This window comes from Ursus maritimus, unplaced genomic scaffold (genome assembly GCF_017311325.1).
Source record: "Ursus maritimus isolate PB19 unplaced genomic scaffold, ASM1731132v1 scaffold_10, whole genome shotgun sequence".
Lineage (NCBI taxonomy): Eukaryota > Metazoa > Chordata > Mammalia > Carnivora > Ursidae > Ursus > Ursus maritimus.
The window spans coordinates 65031682-65054813 of NW_024423344.1; the positions used below are offsets into that span (position 1 = coordinate 65031682).

General features: G+C 38.0%; 1 protein-coding gene across 2 annotated transcripts in view; it reads left to right on the top strand.

The window, feature by feature from the left end:
- Window positions 1-23132, top strand: part of DNAJC3 (DnaJ heat shock protein family (Hsp40) member C3) — a 71016-nt gene that overhangs the window by 34423 nt on the left and 13461 nt on the right. For both annotated transcript variants that reach the window (XM_040623910.1, XM_040623915.1), the window contains 5 exons: window positions 14233-14385; window positions 16145-16326; window positions 16767-16886; window positions 20447-20552; window positions 20656-20776. In XM_040623910.1, coding sequence (XP_040479844.1) covers window positions 14233-14385; window positions 16145-16326; window positions 16767-16886; window positions 20447-20552; window positions 20656-20776 — 682 coding nt within the window. The remainder of the gene's footprint in view (window positions 1-14232; window positions 14386-16144; window positions 16327-16766; window positions 16887-20446; window positions 20553-20655; window positions 20777-23132) is intronic.

Genomic DNA, 23132 nt, shown 5'->3' on the forward strand with positions numbered 1-23132 from the left:
TCAGTTTTCGTAGTTTCTACATCTCTAGGAATGCATCCATTTCTTCCAGATTGTCTAATTTGTTGGCATATAGTTGCTCATAATATGTTCTTATAATTGTTTGTATTTCCTCGGTGTTGGTTGTGATCTCTCCTCTTTCATTGATGATTTTATTTATTTGGGTCCTTTCTCTTTTCTTTTTGATAAGTCTGGTCAGGGGTTTATCAATCTTATTCTTTCAGAGAACCAGCTCCTAGTTTCATTGATCTGTTCTGCTGTTCTTTTGGTTTCTATTTCATTGATTTCTGCTCTGATCTTTATTATTTCTCTTCTCCTGCTGGGTTTAGGCTTTATTTGCTGTTCTTTCTCCAGCTCCTTTAGGTGTAGGGTTAGGTTGTGTATTTGAGACCTTTCTTGTTTCTTGAGAAAGGCTTGTATTGCTATATATTTTCCTCTTAGGACCGCCTTTGCTGCATCCCAAAGATTTTGAACAGTTGTGTTTTCATTTTCATTTATTTCCATGAATTCTTTTAATTCTTTAATTTCCTGGTCGACCCATTCATTCTTTAGTAGGATGCTCTTTAGCCTCCATGTATTTGAGTTCTTTCCAATTTTCCTCTTGTGATTGAGTTTGGGTTTCAAAGCACTATGGTCTGTCTTTTGGTACCGGTTGAGACCTGATTTGTGACCCAGGATGTGATCTATTCTGAAGAATGTTCCATGTGCACTAGAGAAGAATGTGTATTCTGTTGCTTTAGGATATCTGTGAAGTCCATCTGTCCAATGTGTTATTTAAAGCCCTTATTTCCTTGTTGATCTTTTGCTTAGATGATCTGTCCATTTCAGTAAGGCAGGTGTTAAAGTCCCCTACTATTATTGTATTATTGTCGATGTGTTTCTTTGATTTTGTTATTAATTGGCTTATATAATTGGCAGTTCCCATGTAAGGGGCATAAATATTTACAATTGTTAGAGCTTCTTATTGAATAGACCCTTTAAGTATGATATAGTGTCCTTCCTCATCTCTTATTATAGTCTTTGGTTTAAAATCTAATTTGTCTGATGTAAGGATTGCCACTCCAGCTTTCTTTTGGTATCCATTAGCATGGTAAATGGTTTTCCACCCCCCTTACTTTAAATCTGGTGGTGTCTTTGGGTCTAAAATGAGTCTCTTGCAGACAGCATATCAATGGGTCTTATTTTTTTATCCAATCTGATACCCTGTGTCTTTTGATTGGGGCATTTAGCCCATATACATTCAGGGTAACTATTGAAAGATACGAATTTAGTGCCATTATATTGCCTGTAAGGTGACTGTTACTGTGTATCGTCTCTGTTCCTTTCTGGTCTATGTTACTTTTAGGCTCTCTCTTTGCTTAGAGGACCCCCTTTCAATATTTTCTTGTAGGGCTGGTTTGTTGATTGCAAATTCTTTTAGTTTCTGTTTGTCCTGGAAGCTTTTTATCTCTCCCTCTATTTTCAATGACAGCCTAGCTGGATATAGTATTCTTGGCTGCATGTTTTTCTCGTTCAGTGCCCTGAATTATCATGCTTTTCTGTTCACAGAGCCAAAAAATTATGTTTTATTTAGAATAAATTTAGATGACCTAGAAATACTTGGACTTAAGATTCAGATTCATAATTAGAAAATCTCACATGTATATCTTTTGTCTGAACAGTAATTTCAATATCCTAAATGTATAGGTGGTAGAGGGTCAAAATGAGAATATTGGGAAGAACTTTATCAGTTAACATATATAAAGTTGATTGAATTTTAAGTATTTGGAACCTAGATTCTCCTGGGCAAATGATACAAGAATATTATCAAGTGGACAGCAGAAGAGATACGAACCCAGTGTCTGCAGTGTCCAGTCTTTCTAAATGGAGAGAAGATAAACATTAGAACTATTCACAGGACCACTAGTTATTAGGTATAGCAAAAATAAATAAATAGCACAGAGCCTAATATTGATGGGACTTTAAGGAAATGTTTCCAATCATATAAGAGAGTTGACATTGCAAGTATAAACAGAACTTCTGCAGAAAAATCTGGCAGTAAGTATTATGAAAGAAAATCATTTTGCCCACAGATACTTATTGGAGCTCTATTTGTTTTGGAAACTATTAGAGAATATTGTGTCACTACCATAGAATAATATTCATTAACAATTACTTATGTATGCTATTGATTTACAGACCTAGATGTACAAAATAGTCAGTTAAAAGGCAAAATAAAAATTGCGTGTAAATGTTATTTGTAATTACAGAAAACTTTTATGTGTGTTAAATTGGTATAAGTGGTAATTATTTCAAAATTTATAGTTCTTCTCCTGTTTTAAAGTTGAATAAAACAAATTTTGAGGGAAGATAAGTTTTGGAACAAGAGGCAGGAACCTTGCGTTTTAGATCTGCCTTTGCACGTAGCCACGGTGTTTGCACAGCGCTCAGCCTTTCCGGGGTGTCGTGCTATGGGGCTCGTATGGATTCTTTCACTGACTCACTGCTCCACCTTTAGGGTGTGGTACACTGGTAGTCTCACTCTACAGCTGAGGAAATAAAGGTTATAGAAATTCCATGACTTGGTCAAGGCTACACCCAGTAGTAAGCAAGTAGGTGTTAAGATTCCAGAACCTGTGTTCTTAAGCACCGTGCTGTTGCTCTCCGCTCTCATTAGTAATTGGATGCACTCTGTGAGGGCTGTTAGGTTGAATATGGGCACAGGACTCAACATGTGTGTGTGCTTCACACGGTGCAGAACATTTGTTGCTATTTGCATAAAAAAGTGAGAAAACACATGTATTTGCTTATATACAGATAAAAGCCTCTGGAAAGATACGCAAGAAACAGAGAATATTAGTATCTCTTGGAGGCATAGTATAAAGTGACTTTGAAAAGTTCTTACTTTCTGGGGACCTTGTTTACCTCATTGTGAAGCAAAGAAATTGTATAGGTGACATCCTGTCTTTAAAGTTTGGTACCATAGGGGCGCCTGGGTGGCTCAGTCGGTTGAGTGTCTGCCTTTGGCTTGGGTCGTGATCCTGGAGTCCTGGGATTGAGCCCTGCGTGGGGAGCCTGCTTCTCCCTTTCCTCCCTGCTCACACTCTCTCTTTTGCTATATCTGTCTGTCTGTCTCTCAAATAAAATATTTAAAAAAATAAAGTTTGGTACTATTAAATAGGTGATGTCTGGGTCTGGTTTGAAAAGATCAATTTTGTGTTATGACTATATTTTATCTTTACCAATCAAAGAATTCTCATACTTTAATTTTTAGAGCTTTGTGAATATAGATATATAATAATTTGTTTGCTTTATATGTTTTGAGTTAAATGGGCTTTTTGTGGTATTTAAGAGCATTTACCAGCCTATCAGACATAGTAAAGATTTAATCTTACTAATAAAGTGCTGTATATACAGCCTGGTAAGTATACTCAGCTACATTTTACATAATGGAACAGAAGTTCGAATATACTTAATTTCTTTTTGGGCTACAGTGAGAATCTTGTTCTGTGTTATGTGTGCAGGTTACTCTGCTGCTGGAGGGTCTCCTGTATAAGCAGCACCTCAGGTCCATACCAGCTCTCCTAATCCTAAACAGTGTCTTACATTAGTTTGTCTTTGAGCTGTCACTGACTCCTGCTGCCACCAGTGCGTGTGGTCACTTGTTAGTTCAGCGAGCACTGGGTGCATATTATTTGCAAGGCAGGGTGATAGGCGTTAGAGTTGCTGATGAAGAAAACTAGTCTCTGCCTTTGGAAAGATTATACTGGGGTAAGAAGTAATCAGGCAAATATGATACCATATGACTATAAAGTGTTGCGATTGAGCCTAACAGAAACAGACAAAATGGTCCCCTGACTTAACTGGGATTTGGGGGTTCTGGTCAAGAAGGGCTTTCTTAAAGGATGGGATGTCCTGGAAATATGAATGTTAAGAGGATGAATGAATCTGTTAGCACAGTGGCTGGGAGGGCCATCCTGGCAGAAGGTGAGCATCCTTGTCACTTAAGAAAACAGTGCCTCAAGTACAATGAGAGCAGGAGCCCAGAAAACTGGACAGGGGAGCAGCGATCTGGAAAGAGGACATATGTAGGCCCAGGAGTGGGGTTTTTTGGGTTTTTTTTGGTTTTTATAGCCATGGAGGGTTTATGCTGGGAATCAAGGTTTCCTTCTGTAAAATCCAGGCTACTCTGGAGAATGGGTTAGAAGAAGACATGAGTGGATGCAGACAGTCTGATAATGAAGTTGGTGCAGTAAGTAATCCAAGTGTGACTTTATGGAGGCCAAAGATCAGGCTAGAGTAGGTGGGGGTTGAGAGAAACAGGTAGACATTTAGGAGGTTGGATCCAGAGAGAGAAAATGAATGGGGCAAGAGAGAAGGAAGAATTAGGTGTGATGCCCAGGTTTCTAGATTGTTCATATTGGTTACATGTACATGCTATTCCCTGAGATAGGAGCCCAGAGAGAAATTATTTAGGGGAGAAGGATGGGTAGAGAAAATACAGCTCTCTTCTTCTTCTTCTTCTTCTTCTTCTTCTTCTTCTTCTTCTTTTTTTTTTTCGAGAGTGTGTGTGGGTGGGTGGTGGGTAGTGGCAGAGAGAGAGGGAGAGAGAGAATCTTAAGCAGGGTCCATGCCCAGTGCAGACCCTGTTGCAGGGCTCGATCTCACAACCTTGAGATCATGACCTTTGCCTAAATCAAGAGTCGGATGCTTAACCAACTGAGCCACCCAGGCACCCCTAAAGTTTATTATTTTATTATTTTTTATTATTTTTTTAAAGATGTTATTTATTTGACAGAGAGAGACACAGCGAGATGGGGAACACAAGCAGGGGGAGTGGGAGAGGGAGAATCAGGTTTCCGACTGAGCAGGGAGCCCGGTGCGGGGCTCAATCCTAGGACCCTGGGATCATGACCTGAGCCGAAGGCAGATGCTTAACAACTGAGCCACCCAGGCACCCCCTAAAGTTTGTTTTAATTTCAGTTAGTTAACATACAGTGCTAAATTAGCTTCACGTGTACAATATAGTAATTCAGCACTTACATACATCACCCTGTGTTCATCACCACAAGGGAAAAAGCTTTTTATTTTGATGTACTTCCAATAGTTTATTTTTGCTTTTATTTCCCTTGCCTCAGAAGGCATATCTAGAAAAAAGTTGCTATAGCCAACGTCTGAGAAATTACTGCCTGCGCTGTCTTCAAGGACCTTTATGGTTTCAGATCTCACATTTAGGTCTTTAATCCATTTTGAATTTATTTTTGTGTATGGTGTAGGAAAGTGGTCCGGTTTCATTCTTTGCATGTGGCTCTCCAGTTTTCTCAATACCATTTGTTGAAAAGACTGTCTCTTTCCCATTGGACCTTCTTTCGGTTTTGTCAAAGATTAACTGACCATATGATTGTGGGTGTATTTCTGGATTTTGTATTCTGCTCCCTTGATCTATGTGTCTGGTGTTTGTGCCAGTACCATACTGGTTTGATCACTGCAGCTTTGTAATATAACTCGAAGTCTGGAATTGTGATGTCTCCAGCTTTGCTTTTCTTTTTCAGGATTGCTTTGGCTCTTCGTGGTTTTCTGTGGCTCCATACAGATATTGGGATAGTTTGTTCTAGCTCTGTGAAATGACACTGTTGGTATTTTGGGAGGGATTGCATTAAATGTGTAGATTGCTTTGGATAGTGTGGACATTTAACAGTATTTGTTCTTCCAATCCGTGAGCACAGAATGTCTTTCCATTTCTTTGTGTCGTCTTCAGTTTCTTTCATCAGTGTTTTCTAGTTTTCAGAGTACAGGTCTTTCACTTCTTTGGTTAGGTTTATTCCTGGGTATCTTACTATTTTGGGTGCAACTGTAAATGGGATTGTTTTCTTAATTTCTCTTTCTGCTGCTTCAGTATTGGTGTATGGAAACACAGCAGATTTCTGTAGATGAGTTTTGTATCCTGTGACTACTGAGTATGTTTATCAGTCTAGCGGTTTTTCGGTGGAGTCTTTGGTGTTCTGCGCATAGTATCATGTCATCTGCAAATAGTGAAAGTTTTACTTCTTCCTTACTGATTTGGATGCCTTTTCCTTCTTTTTGTTGTCTGATAGCTGTGGCTAGGATTTCCAGTGCTATGTTGAGTAGAAGTGGTGAGAGCGGACATCCTTACCTTGTTCCTGACCTTAGAGAGAGGCTCTCAGTTTTTCCTCATTGAGGATGATGTTTGCTGTGGGTTCTTCATATGTGGCCTTTATTATGTTGAGGTATGTTCCCTCTAAACCTACTTTGTCGAGGGTTTTTATCATGAATGGATGTTGTACTTTGTCAAATGTTTTTTCTGCCATTGAAATGATCATTGGCTCCCTTATTATAAAAATCCTGATTGTCAGCAACTCATTTTATTTTGTAATTTGCAGTCTGTGAATTCTTCCTTCTTATCAACTCCAAGATACAGTAAATGTAGTTTAAACTCCTCTGTTTTTGGTGTTCATTATTTTATTTATCTTTTCCTTATTTATCTTTTCTATCCATGCTTTGGTTTTAAGTGAAAAGTATTTAGATCGAGGCAGTGTTCTATAAGATCCTAATACAGTGAAGGTAATGGTCAGTTTAAATGTTTATTTCATATTTCAGTATTTTTTATTTTGACAAGGCTAGCAACTTGCATTTTGATTGTGGTGAGCAGCCATATTACTAGCTAAATATCAGGGCCAATTGCAGTTTTTTTTTTAAAATAAGTATAAACCTCTGTTAAGATTTTTAAATAAACTCTTTGTTGGTAGTGTGTTAATTGCAAACAAATCAGACTAACGTAAATCAGCTATATGCATCGATATAACTTTTGGCATTGTTTTTTCCATCTTTAACCTTTTAGTACAGAAAGGATACTTGTATTGTCTCAAGATAATTAAATCAGAAATAAACAGTTTACTGTTATGAGCTAGGAAGAAAAGGGAGTAGTACTTTTTAAAGGCATGAAATAAATTTGGTTGTAATTTAATATAAAGATAGGAGTCTGTCCTACAACTCAGTACAGTTGCTCTAGAGTTCTTTGAATCAGATGTAATACTGGATCATATGCCATAATTCATCAAATATAAGGAGCCATCAGTTGTAAGACATGTTATTGCTTTATGTCCTATTAAAAGAATAGATGCTGCTAGTTAAATAATGCCTTCTTATTAACTTATTTTTACTTTGTGCTTATAAAAGAGCCATTTGAGACTTAGATATACATCTTTATTATCACACTGCCCTGTTCATTGCCTTTGTCATACATTAGCTTCTCGGGGACTTTAAATGGTAGTTAAACTCAGTCTGTATGGTACCAACAGTGTTAGCAACTCGACTGAAGTGTGCTAGACCATTTTTGTGCACATGCAGTCACGTCGAGGGCCCGATGGTAAGACTCTATCAATTTTAGGACTCATTCCACTTTGAGAGAAACTGAATTATGCTTTATCACTTTGGTCAGATGTGAGGCAAAAGGGGAAGAGGGAGGAATGAGGCTTAAAATTATCAGCAGGAAAACAGAGCCAGACTCATAATGACATAAAGAAGAATCTAGCATGACCCTAGGCTTTGTTCTAAATAATAAGAGGAGCCATTGTTTGAACAGGATGGCATGGTGATGGTGGCAGTGGGATGGAAATGGGGTGTGGAATTCTGTGTTAGACTTGTTATTGAGGTGCTGTTAAGATGTCCTGTTGGAGATGTCAGTTAGGCAGCTTACATGTTTGGCGTCATTGTACACAGAAGAGGGAATAGTTAGGAATGTAGGCTCTGGAAGTGACTTTGAGCCACAGATTCCTCCTGTGTGTAAAAGGGAGACAATCTGAAATGTCCTTTAGGTTTTTTGGTTTGGTTTAGAATAGTGCCTGAAATGTAGAAAGCTCTTAGTAAATGTTTTCTTTTTTTTTAAAAAAGATTTTATTTATTTATTTGACAGAGAGAGGCAGCGAGAGAGGGAACACAAGCAAGGAGAGTGGGAGAGGGAGAAGCAGACTTCCTGCCAAGCAGGGAGCCCAATGCGGGTCTCAATCCCAGGACCCTGGGATCATGACCTGAGCTGAAGGCAGACGCTTAACGGCTGAGCCACCCAGGCGCCCCTAAATGTTTTCTTCTGTCATGATCGATCTTCATCATTACCATCATCCAAAGCAAGACTCCTGGCAAGTTATATAATCATTTGATTTCTTTATCTAAAATTAGAGACAGTACAACGTAGCTCATAGGTAACAGTATTAAATGAAAAAGAAAAATAGGCATGCAGTGTAGGCATTAAGACATATATCCTGTTCTTTAGCAGTTTACCCTTTAGTTGGAAGAAATAAGCCCTAAATATGTGAAAAGTTGATAGCACAGAGATATTTATAAGAAGTGAATATAAGCTTGTCTAGATAACAAGATAAGATTGACACGTGACTACAAGTTGGGAGACCCACCCCACTTTTCTCCTGATTAGCTGTGTAATGTTGGGCAAGTTACCATTTGTGAGACTCAGTATTTTCATTTACAAAGTGGGAGTTGGTTGGGCAAGATGATTTCTTAGATTACTTCCTTGTTAGGAGTTTCTTAAGTGATTTAAACATTTAGAGGAAGCGAGGACTACCTTTGTGTGGAATAGTTAAGGGAGCTTGGAGGGATGGGACTTAAGGGTGTCGGCTTGAGTAAAACTGAGGGAATGAGAGAGTTCTGGAATCTTGAGGATATCTTTTTTGTGTGTTACGATTGTGAGAAATTAGCTCTAGCCTCACATTTTCATGTTTCATTTCTGGTAGGTTTTATTTATGAATTCAACAAATATTTGAGTTTATACACTGCCAGGTTCAGTGACATTCTTGCTTATTTTCCCTGTGATGCTGAGTCCCTTTAGAGCAGAGATTCTCAGGATTGGTCTCAGGATCCCATTATACTGTTAAATATTGAGGACTCCAAAGAGCTTTTGTTTATATCAGTATTTACAGTATTAGAAGTTAATTTTAGGAATTAAAAAATATTTACTAATTTAAAAGTAACAAACCCGTTCTATGTTAATATAGATTTTTTTGCAGCAACTTAATTATATTTTCAAAAACAACAAAAAATTTAACAATAAAGGGTATTTTTTACATTTTGTAAATCTCTTTAATATCTGGCTTACTTGAACACAATCAGGTTCCCAGATCTGATTTATATTTTGGTTGAAGTAATACTGAAGAAAATGTGGCTGTCACACATTTAAGTGGTTGGAAAAGGAAGAATGTTTTAATATTCATTTTATATAGTTGCGGATATTCTTTGATGTTGTACCGAACTCCGGTAGTTGTTCTTGGTTAGTTGCAGTGTGGACTCGGAAATCTTACGGGTGAACTTTTAGTACTCTATCATAATGAAATCCATTGGTTTATCCTGCACTTTGAATGCGTTGTCTTTGATCCATATATACTTTTGTCCCCACGGACCTCTGAGAGGGTAGTAAGGATTCCCAAGGGTCCCTGGATCACACTCTAATTGCTGCTATAGGGTATATACCTTTTTTAACCTGGCCAGACAGTTAAGCACTGTCCTGTTACGTGGTTATCCAAATGTATATTCCCACCAGCAGTGTAAGAGGGTTCCATGTGCCCCGTATCTTCAACAGCACTTGGTATGAGCAGTGTAGTTTTTGCTGGCTTGGTTGGTATAAGAAATGCAACTTGACATCTTTTGTGTCTATTTCTATTAGATTCTGTTTATCCAAGTGTTCCTTTCCTGTCAGTCCACCCTTCTCTTCCTTCCCTCCTGCAATTGATTTAGATTTTTCTTCCTTATTCTGTTCTTTCTATATTGTTATACATACTGTGTCTTTTTCTCTTAGTCATTACTCAGGAATTTCAACATGCATGCTTAATAAGGTTTACACGTACTCACTATCTTTAGCTTCCACTAGAAAATTATAAGTACCTTAGAACACTTTAACTCAATCATCCACCCCTTGACTTGGATACAATTGCTTTTCAAAAATTGGGTCTTACTTTGTATTGACATTCAGATTAGTTGGTATTATTTTTGTACAGTTCCCTTAACAAAGACTGCAGAAAGAATTTGTGAAGGCAAATTTTAGAAGTCACTGGGGAATGTTGCAGTATACCTCAAATATTACATATTTTTCTATGTTATCAATTAGTATCAAATGAAAAATGTAAATTTGTGCTACTTACCTCTTAAAACCATAATTAAATTTAATAGGGTTGGAAAAATTAATTTCTTGAGCAAAAACAGTTTGGTGAATGTATTTTATGCCGGAATCTAATTTTATTTTGACCTTGAGTCAAATTAAGGTTTTATTATTCTGGGACTTTTTAAAAAGATTTTATTTATTTGAGGGAGAGGTGGGGGTGTGGAGGAACAGAGGAAGAGGGATAAGTGGACTCCTCACTGAGCACAGAGCCTGAGGAGGGGCTTGATCTCATGACCTTGAGGTCATACCTGAGCCAAAACTAATGTTAGAATTAGATGCTCAACCAACTGAGCCACCCAGGTGTTATTCTGGGACTTTAATTATGCTCACTTTCATAGAGGGCACCCAGTTTAAGTCGGCTAATATGTAATGCAATGGGAAATAAATTGAATAGCCGTTTGAAGTATTGCATTCTGTCCTCATTGTCAATTTATATACTCTAGAAAGTTCAAAAAAGGAGCTTGGAATTTTTATTAGCATTTTTTGGAGTACTTGCCATGTGTTGCGTGAAAAATCTTTTTAGATTCTCAAAGACTGTTCCTCAAGGTGTAAGCATTATTGATGTAGGAAATGTTGGGGTTCGGAGCCAATGGCCAAGAAAGAATTCTTGAAACATCTTTGGTCCAAAAAAGGTGGTAATTGTTAAAGCATGGCCACAGGACCCATGGGCAGAAAGAGCTGCACTGGGGTTGTGATGGGTGACTGATTATATACTTTGAGGTTGGGAGGGAGTTTAGGGACAGTAGAAACCTCCAAGGTGTTTTGGAAACAAGGTTTCCAGGACCTTGAGGGAGCTGGCCGTTGTTAGGAAAAGGTTATTTATTACTGTCTAATAAAACCTTAGTCATGAGACCCTTCAGGTATGTATCAGTGGGCCGTATGCTTGGAGGATGATTGCTAACATGTATCTTGGTAGGAAGAGGGGTTCAGGTAGAGATGAAGGAAGTTTCCAAAAGAATTTTTATATGTTAAAGTAGGCTCACAGGATCCTGGGGTTGGGCTAAGATTGCCTTTTGCCCTTAGCAAAGTATTAACATTGAGGTAGCCGAGTTCCTAGAGGAAGGTCACTCTGCCTGTTTCAGGGACTTGTCAGGGGGCTATAAGTAGTAAGGAAATTTAATTTTTTCTTTTGCCTTTGTTTCCCACATCATTATCCCCCCCTTTTTTTTTGGTGAAGAAAATGTATATATAATATACAGATAATAAGTGATAAAGTCAAGGTTTGGGCTTAGGTTTTTTTGTTTTCCCATTTAGACTTTATTTTAAAACATTAATAATATAAAATCTGTTTGACAATATTCACAATCCGGCCATTGAAAGGTGGTAAAACTACTGTACTAGTTATCTATTGCTGCTTAACAAATTACTCAAAGTTAGCAGCTTAAAGCAACACACAGTTCATGGGGTCGGGAATCGGGGCGGGCTTAGGTGGGTCCTCTGCTTCGGGGTCTCTCTTAGGCCACAGTCAAGGTGTCAAGTAAGCTTGCAGTATTATCTGGAGATTAGGCTGGTGAAAGAACTGCTTCCAAACTCATTTCATTGTTGGCAGGATTTAATTCCTCTTGAGCTGTTAGACTTGAGGCGTCTGTTTTTTCTGAGTGTGGGGTAGAGCCTTCCCTTTGTTCTTTCTTTTGTGGGTCTCTCTATAAAGCATCTCACAGCCTGGCATCTTGCTTCGTCAGAGTGAGCAGGTGAGAAGATAAGAGATTGCCAGCAAGAGAGAATGAGTGCTAGCCAGATGGCAGTCACAGTGTTTTGTACCTGAGGAAGTGACATCCTGTCACCTCTGTCATATTCTGTGTGTTAAAAGGAGTTACCAGCTCCATCCTGAACTCTAGGGGAGGGGGTCACACGAACGTATGAATTCCAGGAGGTGGGGGTCTTCTGGGGCCGTCGTAGAAGTCTGCCCACCACAGTTTTCGACCCATTGTTTTCATTTGAAGCCCCAGAAATAGGGGTGTATTTAGATTAGAGAGCAGTTCACCCCTTTTAACAAACTCCCATCCCATAGCTATTATGGGTTTTTATCCAGAAGTTCAGTGATCACAGTAAATGGTAAGAAATAAGAAATAAAATATTGTCATAGGTAGAGGTTTATCTGAGAGGGTCAGAAATATGAAACACTAAAGAAGAGAAGGATTACGAAGAAACAGGAAAAAAGGAGGGAGGGGAATGCTAGCAGGGTCCAGTCTGTGCAAGTGCGCACCCTGGGTGGGGCCCCCAACCTGTGGTGAGAGTGCACACGTTCATCTCACTTAACTTTGACACTCCTCAGGGTTGTAAATCCTTAGTTTGTTTTTCAGGCTCCCTTCTTACATCCTTGCAAGAATTCCCTCCCTCTCCTCCTAGCTCCCTCTATCCTCCAGAGGACCTGACCTCACTCCATCTTTCCCATTCCCATTGTCTGAGCACTGAGCGAGGCTGAGCCCTCCATCCTCAGCCTCAAACTTTAGGGCTTTCCCTGCTCTCACCTCCCAACAAGAAAAATCATGTGCTAGAGATTAGACTCTAAAGTTTGAGGAAAAAAGATGCTAATTCCATCCAGAGGAGGCAGTCTCTAATACATTCTAATGTAGTCTGTTCAGAAAGGAGCAGTAGTGTGCATATAGGAAACAAGTTAATCAGTAAATTACTTTTACCCGGAGCAAAGTGACATACACATTTATCCTTCTTCCAGTGTGGTCTGCCAGAAGTGTTCAAGACCAGCCTGAGGCTGATAAAACAGTCCTAGATTAGCAGGCCACGGCCTTACAGCAACTCCCGTCAACTGAGTAATTCATTCATGCAGGGACAATCCTCTTCAGAGCAAGCTGAGGTTGTTAATTCCTAGTTACCTATGGATACTTGGAGTCCTATCCATTCCGTCAAAAGCCAACGGTTAAACAGACAAAACAATACCTAAAGTATCCTAAAAACAAAATGGAGAAATAGAGATCCTCTACTCAGAAATAGTGTCCTTGAGGTTTCTCATTTGGAGTGTTTACTACCAGGTAGGTCGTGGTGGGGGTGTTTTTTAGCTAAAAGGGGGAGCAGTATGATTGGTCAGTTGGAGGAGAGACATTTCTAGAAATCTACCATTGGCTGCACCTCACCCAAAACTGGAACCTATCAACTACAATTTCCATCTTAGTAAGAATATTAGATTTCAGGAATTACGACATATAAACTGTAATTGCCAGGAAAAAAGTCCCTCCTTGCCCAAGTCAGAGCTTTTTAATGTAAGCACCCAGTTTTTCTAAGCCATTAAGCTTAAGATTTCTTTGGAGGAAGAAGTTGTTAAGAGTCGCTGCGCCTGAGGCCAGGCTCGGTGTAGGAATGAACTATAAGCAAACACAAGGGATCTTAAATGGTTGATAGAAATGGTCTAAAACTGTGGTAGTGGGTACATACTTGCTAAATATGTTAAAAATCAGAATTACACATTCAAAATGGATGAATTTTATGGTATGAATTATACGTTGATAAAGTTATTTAAAAAGAGAAAATGTGCAGACCTCTTAAAACTCTATTATTAAAGTCTTTTAACATAAGGTATTACTCTCTCATTTTTCCCCATAAATTCTTCCTTTCTCATTACACCTTAGCCTCTCTGGTATCAGATTTTCATCCTGTAACCTCTAAAAAACATGCTTCGGTTTCCCTGTTTTTCATTATTTTGGTAAAATTATTTTATACTTAAAAATACATATTTAGGAAATAGAGCTAGAAGGCAGAATACACAAAACTCACATGACTCTGCAGAGCTGTACCGAAGAGTGAGGCGAGAGCTCTCCGTACTTCGTTCTTCTCTGCCCTTTCACATTTCTAAATGTGTTTGCTTCCTGGTAAGGTTTGGGGACCCAGGTCTTTTGCCCCAGCTTCCAGCGTGCTCCTCTCTACTGTGTGGAGGTAAAGATACCCTCCCGCTGGTCAGCCCCCGGGCAAGTCCTGGGACAAGCCAGTTTGGCCAGTGTCTCTTTACTTTGTCCCCCCCGTGAACTTAAGGACTTAAAATGGTCAGATCGTGGTGTGTACTGTGGGTATGAGATTTAAGAGATTAAAAATTTCTCATTAATTTCTCATTCTTATAGCTCAAGTCTAACCCAAGTGAAAATGAAGAAAAGGAAGCCCAGTTGCAACTTGTGAAATCTGATGAAATGCAACGTTTGCGTTCCCAAGCACTCGATGCTTTCGAGAGCTCAGATTATACTGCGGCTATAACCTTCCTTGATAAGATTTTAGAGGTAAGTTTCTTGGATGTTGCAGCTGGCAGGCCTGACGCTTACTGCTTTTTACTATACGGCATGTTTATACACTTTGACATGTTATGTACTACAAGAAACTTAGGATGAAATCAGATTGGTCTTTGGGCTTTTAGCTCTGAAGTGAACTATGATGTTTATATAGAACAAAATTTGGAACTGAAGTTTTCAGTAAGTGTACCGAACCTTCTGTGGAGGAGGAGTCACGTATTTTTATGTATTGCTTGCTTTGCTGTTTTTCTTTGATTTTACCTTTTGTGTTGGGGAGCGAGAACTCTAGAGCTTAGATAATGGGATAAAAGATGAAAGAATTGGTCGAAGGAACAGGAAGAATAATGTTTGTGGCAAAGAGGAGTGTTGAGAATGAGACGTTTCTAGGGAAGCAGCCGATGAAGAGTTGACGAGATCCAGAGTTCTAGATAGGAAACCTAAGTCTGTCGTTTTCTTGCCTCTGAAGGACTGAATGACAGATGGTTTCAGAAAGAAGTCTACTAAAATATTCAACTGGAGGCAATCATAATTCATGTTTGTTTATCATTTTCATAGCACTTCCATGTATAGTTTCACTTAATCTTGGCAATAAACTTGGGATGTCTGTAGAGTACGTGCTGCTTTGATGGTTTTGTAAAGGAAATCCTGTGGTGTGGTCTAGCGGAATTCATGTTTTATTACAGTATTTTGTTAATGCTTTATTAAGGAAATACAAAGTTAAAATTTTTACCTTCCAGTAGTTAGACTATCCATTTTGACCTAGCTTATTATTCAAGATATTTAATTAATGTACAGTGTTGATTTTGATATCTTAATACATGTGAAAAATTGACATGACTTTAGAAAGAACAACTTTGAGAAATACATAAAAGATACTTCCACAGGCTTTATTGGTGGACTTTTGGGCTTAAGTTTAAAGAATACTCGTCCATTTATGAACATTGTCGACTTTTTGATAAAGTAGAAATGATAAAGCCTTATTAGCCTTCCCACATGGTTTTCTTCTTTTCTTTCTTTTTGTGATACAAGGATTTAATTTCAAAGAGACAACAATTAATAAAAGAGAATTCTATTTAGTTATCAGTAGAACAGAAATATTTTGCAGATGCAGAACCTAGATTTTATTTTTTGAGACTAGAAATTAGAATTGTTGATTAAGTACAAAAACCTGATTACAGAATATTCTTTTCAAAATCAGATATGCTTCACTGGGAACAACCTTTTAATAGTAATGCCATGTATTCTTATTTTCAAAGCTTTAAAATTATATAATTGAAGGAAGTAGGAAAGGGGCCTCGTTAGTATATCTGGGATATTCCTTCCCCCAGTAGACTTTATTTAAGATATTCTTGGAGAAATTGTTTTGTCACATCTAAATTGTATCAGACTTTTTAATACTATTTACGGTATAGAAATCACATTACCTGGGGCACCTGGGTAGCGCAGTTGTTAAAGCATCTGCCTTCGGCTCAGGGCGTGATCCCGGCGTGCCGGGATCGAGTCCCACATCGGGCTCCTCCGCTAGGAGCCTGCTTCTTCCTTTCCCACTCCCCCTGCTGTGTTCCCTCTCTCGCTGGCTGTCTCTCTGTCACATAAATAAATAAAATCTTTAAAAAAAAAAAAAAAAAAAGAAATCACATTACCTGGAGATGGTTTCATGTTGATAAATATGGAGGCAAAATATGTGGGAGGGAAGCATGAGTGTGCATAGTTTACTGTTTCTTAAAGTCTAGTTCTCTTGTTTCTCAAGGTTTGTGTTTGGGATGCAGAACTACGGGAACTTCGAGCTGAATGTTTCATAAAAGAAGGGGAACCTAGGAAAGCGATAAGTGACTTAAAAGCTGCATCAAAATTGAAGAATGATAATACTGAGGCTTTTTATAAAATTAGCACACTGTACTATCAACTAGGAGACCATGAACTGTCCCTCAGGTCAGTTCCAGTGACATGCACATCTCCTCATCTTTTTCTTGTTGGCAGTAAGATAATAATTCCATTTTCTTTTCAATTTTAAGTTAAAACTGTGGTTAAAGCTGTTTTTACATTCTTCATTTTTATATTTTGTGTTATCCCTAAGTTATTATTTCCACATAGTTTATTTTCGTGAGCAATGCTTATGAAAATAGAGATATTATATTGGTAGAAGCAAAGTGGGGTGTTTTATGTATAACCTACTTAAGTCATTTTAATTTGAATTAATACATGTGTGTGCGACAGTGCCATATGTAAAAGTGTATGGTAAATTATTAGGTCTGTTTGTTTTAATTGTTACCAAAAAATACCTCTTATTGTGATTTCTATATTTGGTATGGAAAACTACTCATTGATTATTTTGACTTGGAGTATTTTCCTCTTTTTAAATATACGAGCAGTGAAGTTCGTGAATGTCTTAAACTTGACCAGGATCATAAAAGGTGTTTCGCACACTATAAACAAGTAAAGAAACTGAATAAGCTCATCGAGTCAGCTGAAGAGCTCATCAGAGATGGCAGGTAAGAGTCTGCTTGTTTGCACTGTAGAGCCTCCCTTATGTGTCTTTTCTGGGCACAAAATAACAGTTGAACTGCTTGCTCTTTTACTCGTTAGCCGTTGAGGGTAGTATATCCTAGAAAGCACTGGGCCTTGGCAAAACTACTACAACTGTACATTTTTTTAATGCGGCAGAATATAAATAATAGTAACTGCATAGTATTCTTACCAGCAGATATATTTATATTTCACCAAATATGTATTGAGTATCTCCTGTGTTGGGCACTGACAATGTATTAGGGGTGCAGAAATGAATATGACATGGTTTTTGGTCTTAAGAAGCTTCTAGATTAGGGTGGGAGGTAGACATAAAAATTGATTATTAAAAGCTAATGTTGTATCTAGAGTGACAGAGATGTATACAGAGTATATATTTTCTTGTGGTACAGGATGCTGGGTTAGGCCTTTTGTTACAGCACCTGAAAATATTGTACCGCTTCTTTGTGACCTCCATGGTTTCTGAAGAGGAATCTATTGTCATTCTCATGGTCTTCTCCCTAAAAATAAGGCATTTTCCTCTGACTGCTTTCAAGATTTTTTTCTTTGCCTTGAATATTCAGAAGTTTGTGATATATCTTGGTGTGGATATCTTTTTTTTTTTTTTTTTTTTTTAAGATTTTATTTATTTGGCAGAGAGAGAGACAGCCAGCAGAGAGGGAACACAGCAGGGGGAGTGAGAGAGGAAGAAGCAGGCTCCCAGCAGAGGAGCCCGATGCAGGGCTCGATCCCAGGGATCTGGGATCACGCCCTGAGCCGAAGGCAGATGCTTAACTAAGACTGCGCCACCCAGGTGCCCCTGGATATCTTTGTTTTTATCCTACTTGGAGTTTACGTAGCTTCTAGAATATGTAGGTTTACGTCTTGTCAAATTTGGGAAGTTTCAGCTATTATTTCTTGAAGTACTTATTCAGCCTTCTCTCCTTTCCCTCTTAGATTCCAACTGACGTAAATGTTAGCTGTTCTGTTATAGCCCCTCAGGTCCCTGAGGCTCTCCTCATTTTTCTTAGCTCATTTTCTTTCTGATCAGATTTGGTCATTTTTTATCGTTCCAATTCACTGATTCTTTTCTCTGTCACCTCCAGTCTACTGTTGAAGCACATTCAATGCACTTTTTATTTGGGTTTTTCTATTTTTCAGTTCTAATAGGCAAATTCCGTTTGGTTATTCTTGTAGCTCTTCTGTTACTTTGCCAAGGCTGTCTGTTGCTTTCATTTGCTTTAAGCATGTGTGTCATTGCTGCTGTTTCCATGGCTGCTTTAAGATCTGTGTCAGGTAATTCTAACATCTCTGTCCTTTTGGAGTTGAAATTGTCTTTTCTCATTCAGTTTGAGATCTTATGGTTTCTTGGTATGACGAGTGGTTTTTAGTTGAAACCTGGACACTTTGATTTTGTAAGACTGTTTTTTTAATTTAAACCTTCTGTTTTGGCTGTTTTTTTCTGACATTGTTCCAGCGAAGCAGGGGTGGGCATTGCGTTGTTACTGTCAGGGAGGTAGAAGTTTCCCACTTGACCTTTGTTGATTCTTGAAGTGTGGGGCTTCTCACTACTACTTGGAGCAGGTGAGAGTTTTGGGGACTGTTTCTAGCCATGGATGAAACTCCTGGCTCCGTACTTGGCCTTCTCTGACACCACCTTGGTACAGTGTGTGCACACCTTGTCACAGCCTCAGCAGGAAGTCGAGGGTCTCCACTTGACCTGCTGGCATTGGTAGGGGTGGGGCTTTACTTTCTTTCTGTGGTGTTTGGCTGGAATAGAGCTGTTACTGTCAAAGTTTTCTATCTTGCTAGGCTGCCCTTCCCAGGTCTTTTGGCTTGGGAGAGCAGGCTCTTGCTGGGTTTTTGGTTTTATTTGTCTGCACCCATTGGCATTTCTGGGTTGCTGGCTGCTTCAGCTCCAAGTCTGGGTATATGAAGAAAAAAAAAATCCAGAAAATTTATCATATTATATTTCCCTCAGGTCCCAAGGTCCCTAGGTGGTTTTTTTTTTCTTCTTCAAGTTTTACCATTGTTTGTGAAACAAAATCAACACAAGTCAAATTATGTGTAACAATGTTTCTAACAGATGTAAGAGGTTAATATGAATTTTGTATGACAAAATGTTATACTAGTATTACTATAACAAATTTCCAATAATTTGACAATTATCTTTCAAAAAATTTCCTCCAAATTCTAAGCAAACTATGCAAATTGGAAGTTAACTCTAAAAATGCATAACTATCTTCTTATCCAGTTTTGTGTGAAGAGGCTGAAGAGTTCAGGTCTCACCAAGATACTGATGGGGAACGTGAGAATCCTCTCCTCCCCACCTCTAAGCTTCCATCCCCCCAACTACAGCTACCAGCTCAGACAGGTCAAAAAGAGCAACACAGGTGCCCACTGTAGAATCAACAAGTATATTAGATTTGTATTATCGTCTATGTAACTTTATGATTTGTATGCATAGAACATAAAAGCATATCAGCATTAAAAAGAACACAGCATTTGGGATTAGTTCAGTGTAAATGTGCCATCCTCAAATGGTCTACCTTCTCTCCTCTTTCTGAGTCTTCTCATAATTTTACAAATATGTACTGTGTAGGGTATTTTAATTTAAATGTACCTAGTTGGAGGAACTGGGGAAAGTACATTCACTCCACTTTCTCAGAAGCTTTTTTTTTTTTTTTAAGTGAAATGCAGTTATTTTCAAACTGAACTTTTTGAGTATATAATCATAGTTTCAGATGTAGTTGTAAAAAGTAAAGTGAGGTTTCGTAGTACAGTGTCCTACAGTTGTTGGACCATCTTGGAAAACTACAGAACAATATCCCAGCTACGATTTTGTCATTGATAGCTTCTGTTTTAAATGTTATATTTAAGTCTGTGTTTTAATACATCAGCATTTAAATGTGAAGATTGTAATGCATTTTGGGAATAAGGTGCCACAATGGTATAAAAATATATCTTTTAGTTTTCCATTACTAAGGAAAGTAACTTAGTGTATAACGTGACTAATACTTTTCACAAGTTTTTTATAAAAGCTGAAATAGCTTTTATATTTCTTAGAAAGCTGGGTATTTAAGCAGTTTCCTTCTGCAAGGAACTACATTACACTTAGCTGTGAATGTTGACATTCATTGTATAAAATGGCATGTAGCTAATGGGCTCTGTTATTTTGTGAAGGTGTGTAGCGACCAAGAAATAAAATGTGATCTCTGTTTTGCTGAAAATGCTCTGTGTAAGTCAGACGTTAACAAGGTGTTTTACTCAGTTTCAAAATCGTGAGCATTTTTCTGTAAAGAAATTCATCACTTGGGTATTCACAGGTATGCTTTGTGCGTCCACATTGTCTGTGGTCATGTGCTTTATCTCCTGACTTTTGCAGGCAGGGCTACCTTCTTTGCCACTGTAGAGTGGTAAGGTAAAAGCCGTGTTTGAAGGCACCTGCTCATTCAGGTGACTTGATTAATGTAGTGAAGGCTAGAGGCTCCTTTCTTTAGCTCTGGAAATAGGATTTCCTTGTTACTCATGATTTGCTCATTCATAGATACACGGATGCAACCAGCAAATACGAATCTGTCATGAAAACAGAGCCAAGTGTTCCTGAATATACGATTCGTTCAAAAGAAAGGATTTGCCACTGCTTTTCTAAGGTAACAGTTGATTGGTTCCCAGAAATTAAAAACTTAATATATGGAATAACATAATAATAACATAAATAACAACCATAAATCCTTTACTCACATATATTTGTAGGATGAGAAGCCTGTTGAAGCTATTCGAGTATGTTCTGAAGTTTTACAGATGGAACCTGACAATGTGAATGCTCTGAAAGATCGAGCAGAGGCCTATTTAATAGAAGAAATGTATGATGAAGGTAAATCTTTAAGGAATTTGATTTGTAGGATCTAAAAGTTGGTGTATATGAAATTAGCACATGTTTAACATCCTTTTGTTTAGAACAAGTTTACCAGACTAGCTGGAAATGTTGACGACTATAGGAAGATGGCAGAGAACTTGAAAATTATTCTTCCTTAGTGGAACTTGAAAGGTTTACCATATGAGGAGAGTGTTCTGCTGTTGAAACCAGTTCAGTGGAATATGAAAATAAAAATTTCAGCCTTTATTTGTAGTAGACAAGTTAGAATAGTTAAATAGCAACATAGAAAATTTAAGTATTAGATTTCATATCATCCAGAGGTAGTCACTGTTCATCTGGGATTTAAATCTTTCAGACTTTTTCTTGCATCTATATTAGTCTATGTTTCATACAGTGCAGGTATATATATTCTATGCAAATGCATAGTATACATATTAGACCTACAACATACATATATATGTTGTATGTGCCTAAATATAAAATGATCTCCTGTGACCACTGAGCCATTGCGTAACATTAGGATAGTTGCTTATCCTACTTTGTTCAAGTTGAAGTAACGGAGAGAGTTTCCTGTTAGATGTTGTAAGGGCCTTGAATAAATAAGGGCAGTATCCTATTCTTGGAAGAGAACTAAGGCATACACAGTAATATATTTAAAAAAAAGAATCCTTTCACATTTATTGTTTTATGACTTTTTCATGTGACAATATGCTATGAACATTTAAGTATGATGGTTTTTAAAAGAAGTGAGCCTTATAGCCCTTGTTACAGAGTTTTCATTTCAAATCAGGTAAAGCATTTTAAATTGAAGATGGTAAGAGTGTTTTGCTGGTGAAACTTGGCTTGTGGTACTCTTCCCCCCCCCTTCATTTAAGTGCTGAATGTTTATATAATAAAACGTGTGGCTGTTAATATGTATTAATGTCATGTTAAAGTAATTATATTATGGTAAGTGGTAATCCTGGATAACATTTTAAATGCACTGAGAATGCATCTGCGGCTGATAATTCAGATAGATTTGTGGTACTTTTTTTTTTTTTTTTTTTTGAGAGAGAGAGAAGGGGAGAGAGAATGCAGGTGTGGAGGGGCAGAGGGAAACAGAGAGAGAGGGAATCTTAAGCAGGGTCAATACCCAGTGGGACTTGATGTCACGATCCTGACATTGTGACCTGAGCTGAAATCAAGAGTTGGGACGCTTACTTGACTGAGCCACCCAGGTGCCCCTCTTTTTTTTTTTAAGCACACTGATCATTCACTTTTTTCCTGCTTTTCACATTTGGAAAGAATCTTGCTACTAAGCAGTTTCCTGTGAGTGATGACAACTCTGGTTGCTACTATTTGTGGGACATTTCATAGAATAGTCCTTGGTTTGATGAAGGCTTGAAATGTGTGTAATCAGAATGACCTTCAGGAAGATCCTGTTCGCACCCTTTTCTTTTCACTTTTGAGCTACCGTGTCTGCTCAGTGAGACTGGCCACACTCGACGATTTTGCAGTCCTGTTCGTTTTTCGAACTCTTCGTCAAAGGTACTTTTGTCATCTGTATTTAAATCCTCAGCTCTAATTGTGAAATTAGAGCAGTTGCAGAAGAATATAAAAAGCTTAGCTGCTAAAAGAAGGTTAAATCTTGCAGGCTGCTAACGATAATTTGAAGATGGTTTTGTAGCTCGAATGCGAAACTGACTTGTTTTTTAGGGAAACTTGACAGCTTAATTCTTGAAGAACAAGATGCTTAGTACTAATTTAATAGAGTAGATCTGTCTTCGGAGTCTGTTTTTCCCTTTCCCTTTAGTTTATTCTTTGTCGTCGTTGGTATGTTTGGATTATACATTGGGGAATCTTTCTGAATTATGGTTGATAGAATAAAATGGTTGTTCTGAGTCACAAGTATGGCAATTCAGCAACCTCACGGAGAGACTGAGAATGGGACTGCTAAGTCTCTCAATGTGGAGGGTGGGGTGGGTGCCAAGAAGGCCTGTCTAACTAAAACTGAAGGGTATGACTTGGCTTGTTTCGATTTGAGTTGAAGGTTCAGTAAATGATGTAGACGAGTGATAATCTTACCTAACTAGGCGGAATCGTATTTTGAAATCCTGAGCTAAAATATGAGGGCTTTCTGTGTTGTTTACTGGTTTTATCTTTTTTTTTAAATAAGCAATTTAAAATGATAGGAATATAATGAATGAAGAAAAACAAGGTTTAGGTTTATGAATAATGGAACATGGAGATTTATTAATTTGGGGATTATGACAGAATTATCTGGAAATATATTAGGGGATTCCACTGACTAGAAAGAAAGTAAAGTAATACTATTGCTTGAGGATGCCTCTGAGATCACAAAAAATGGAGGCTC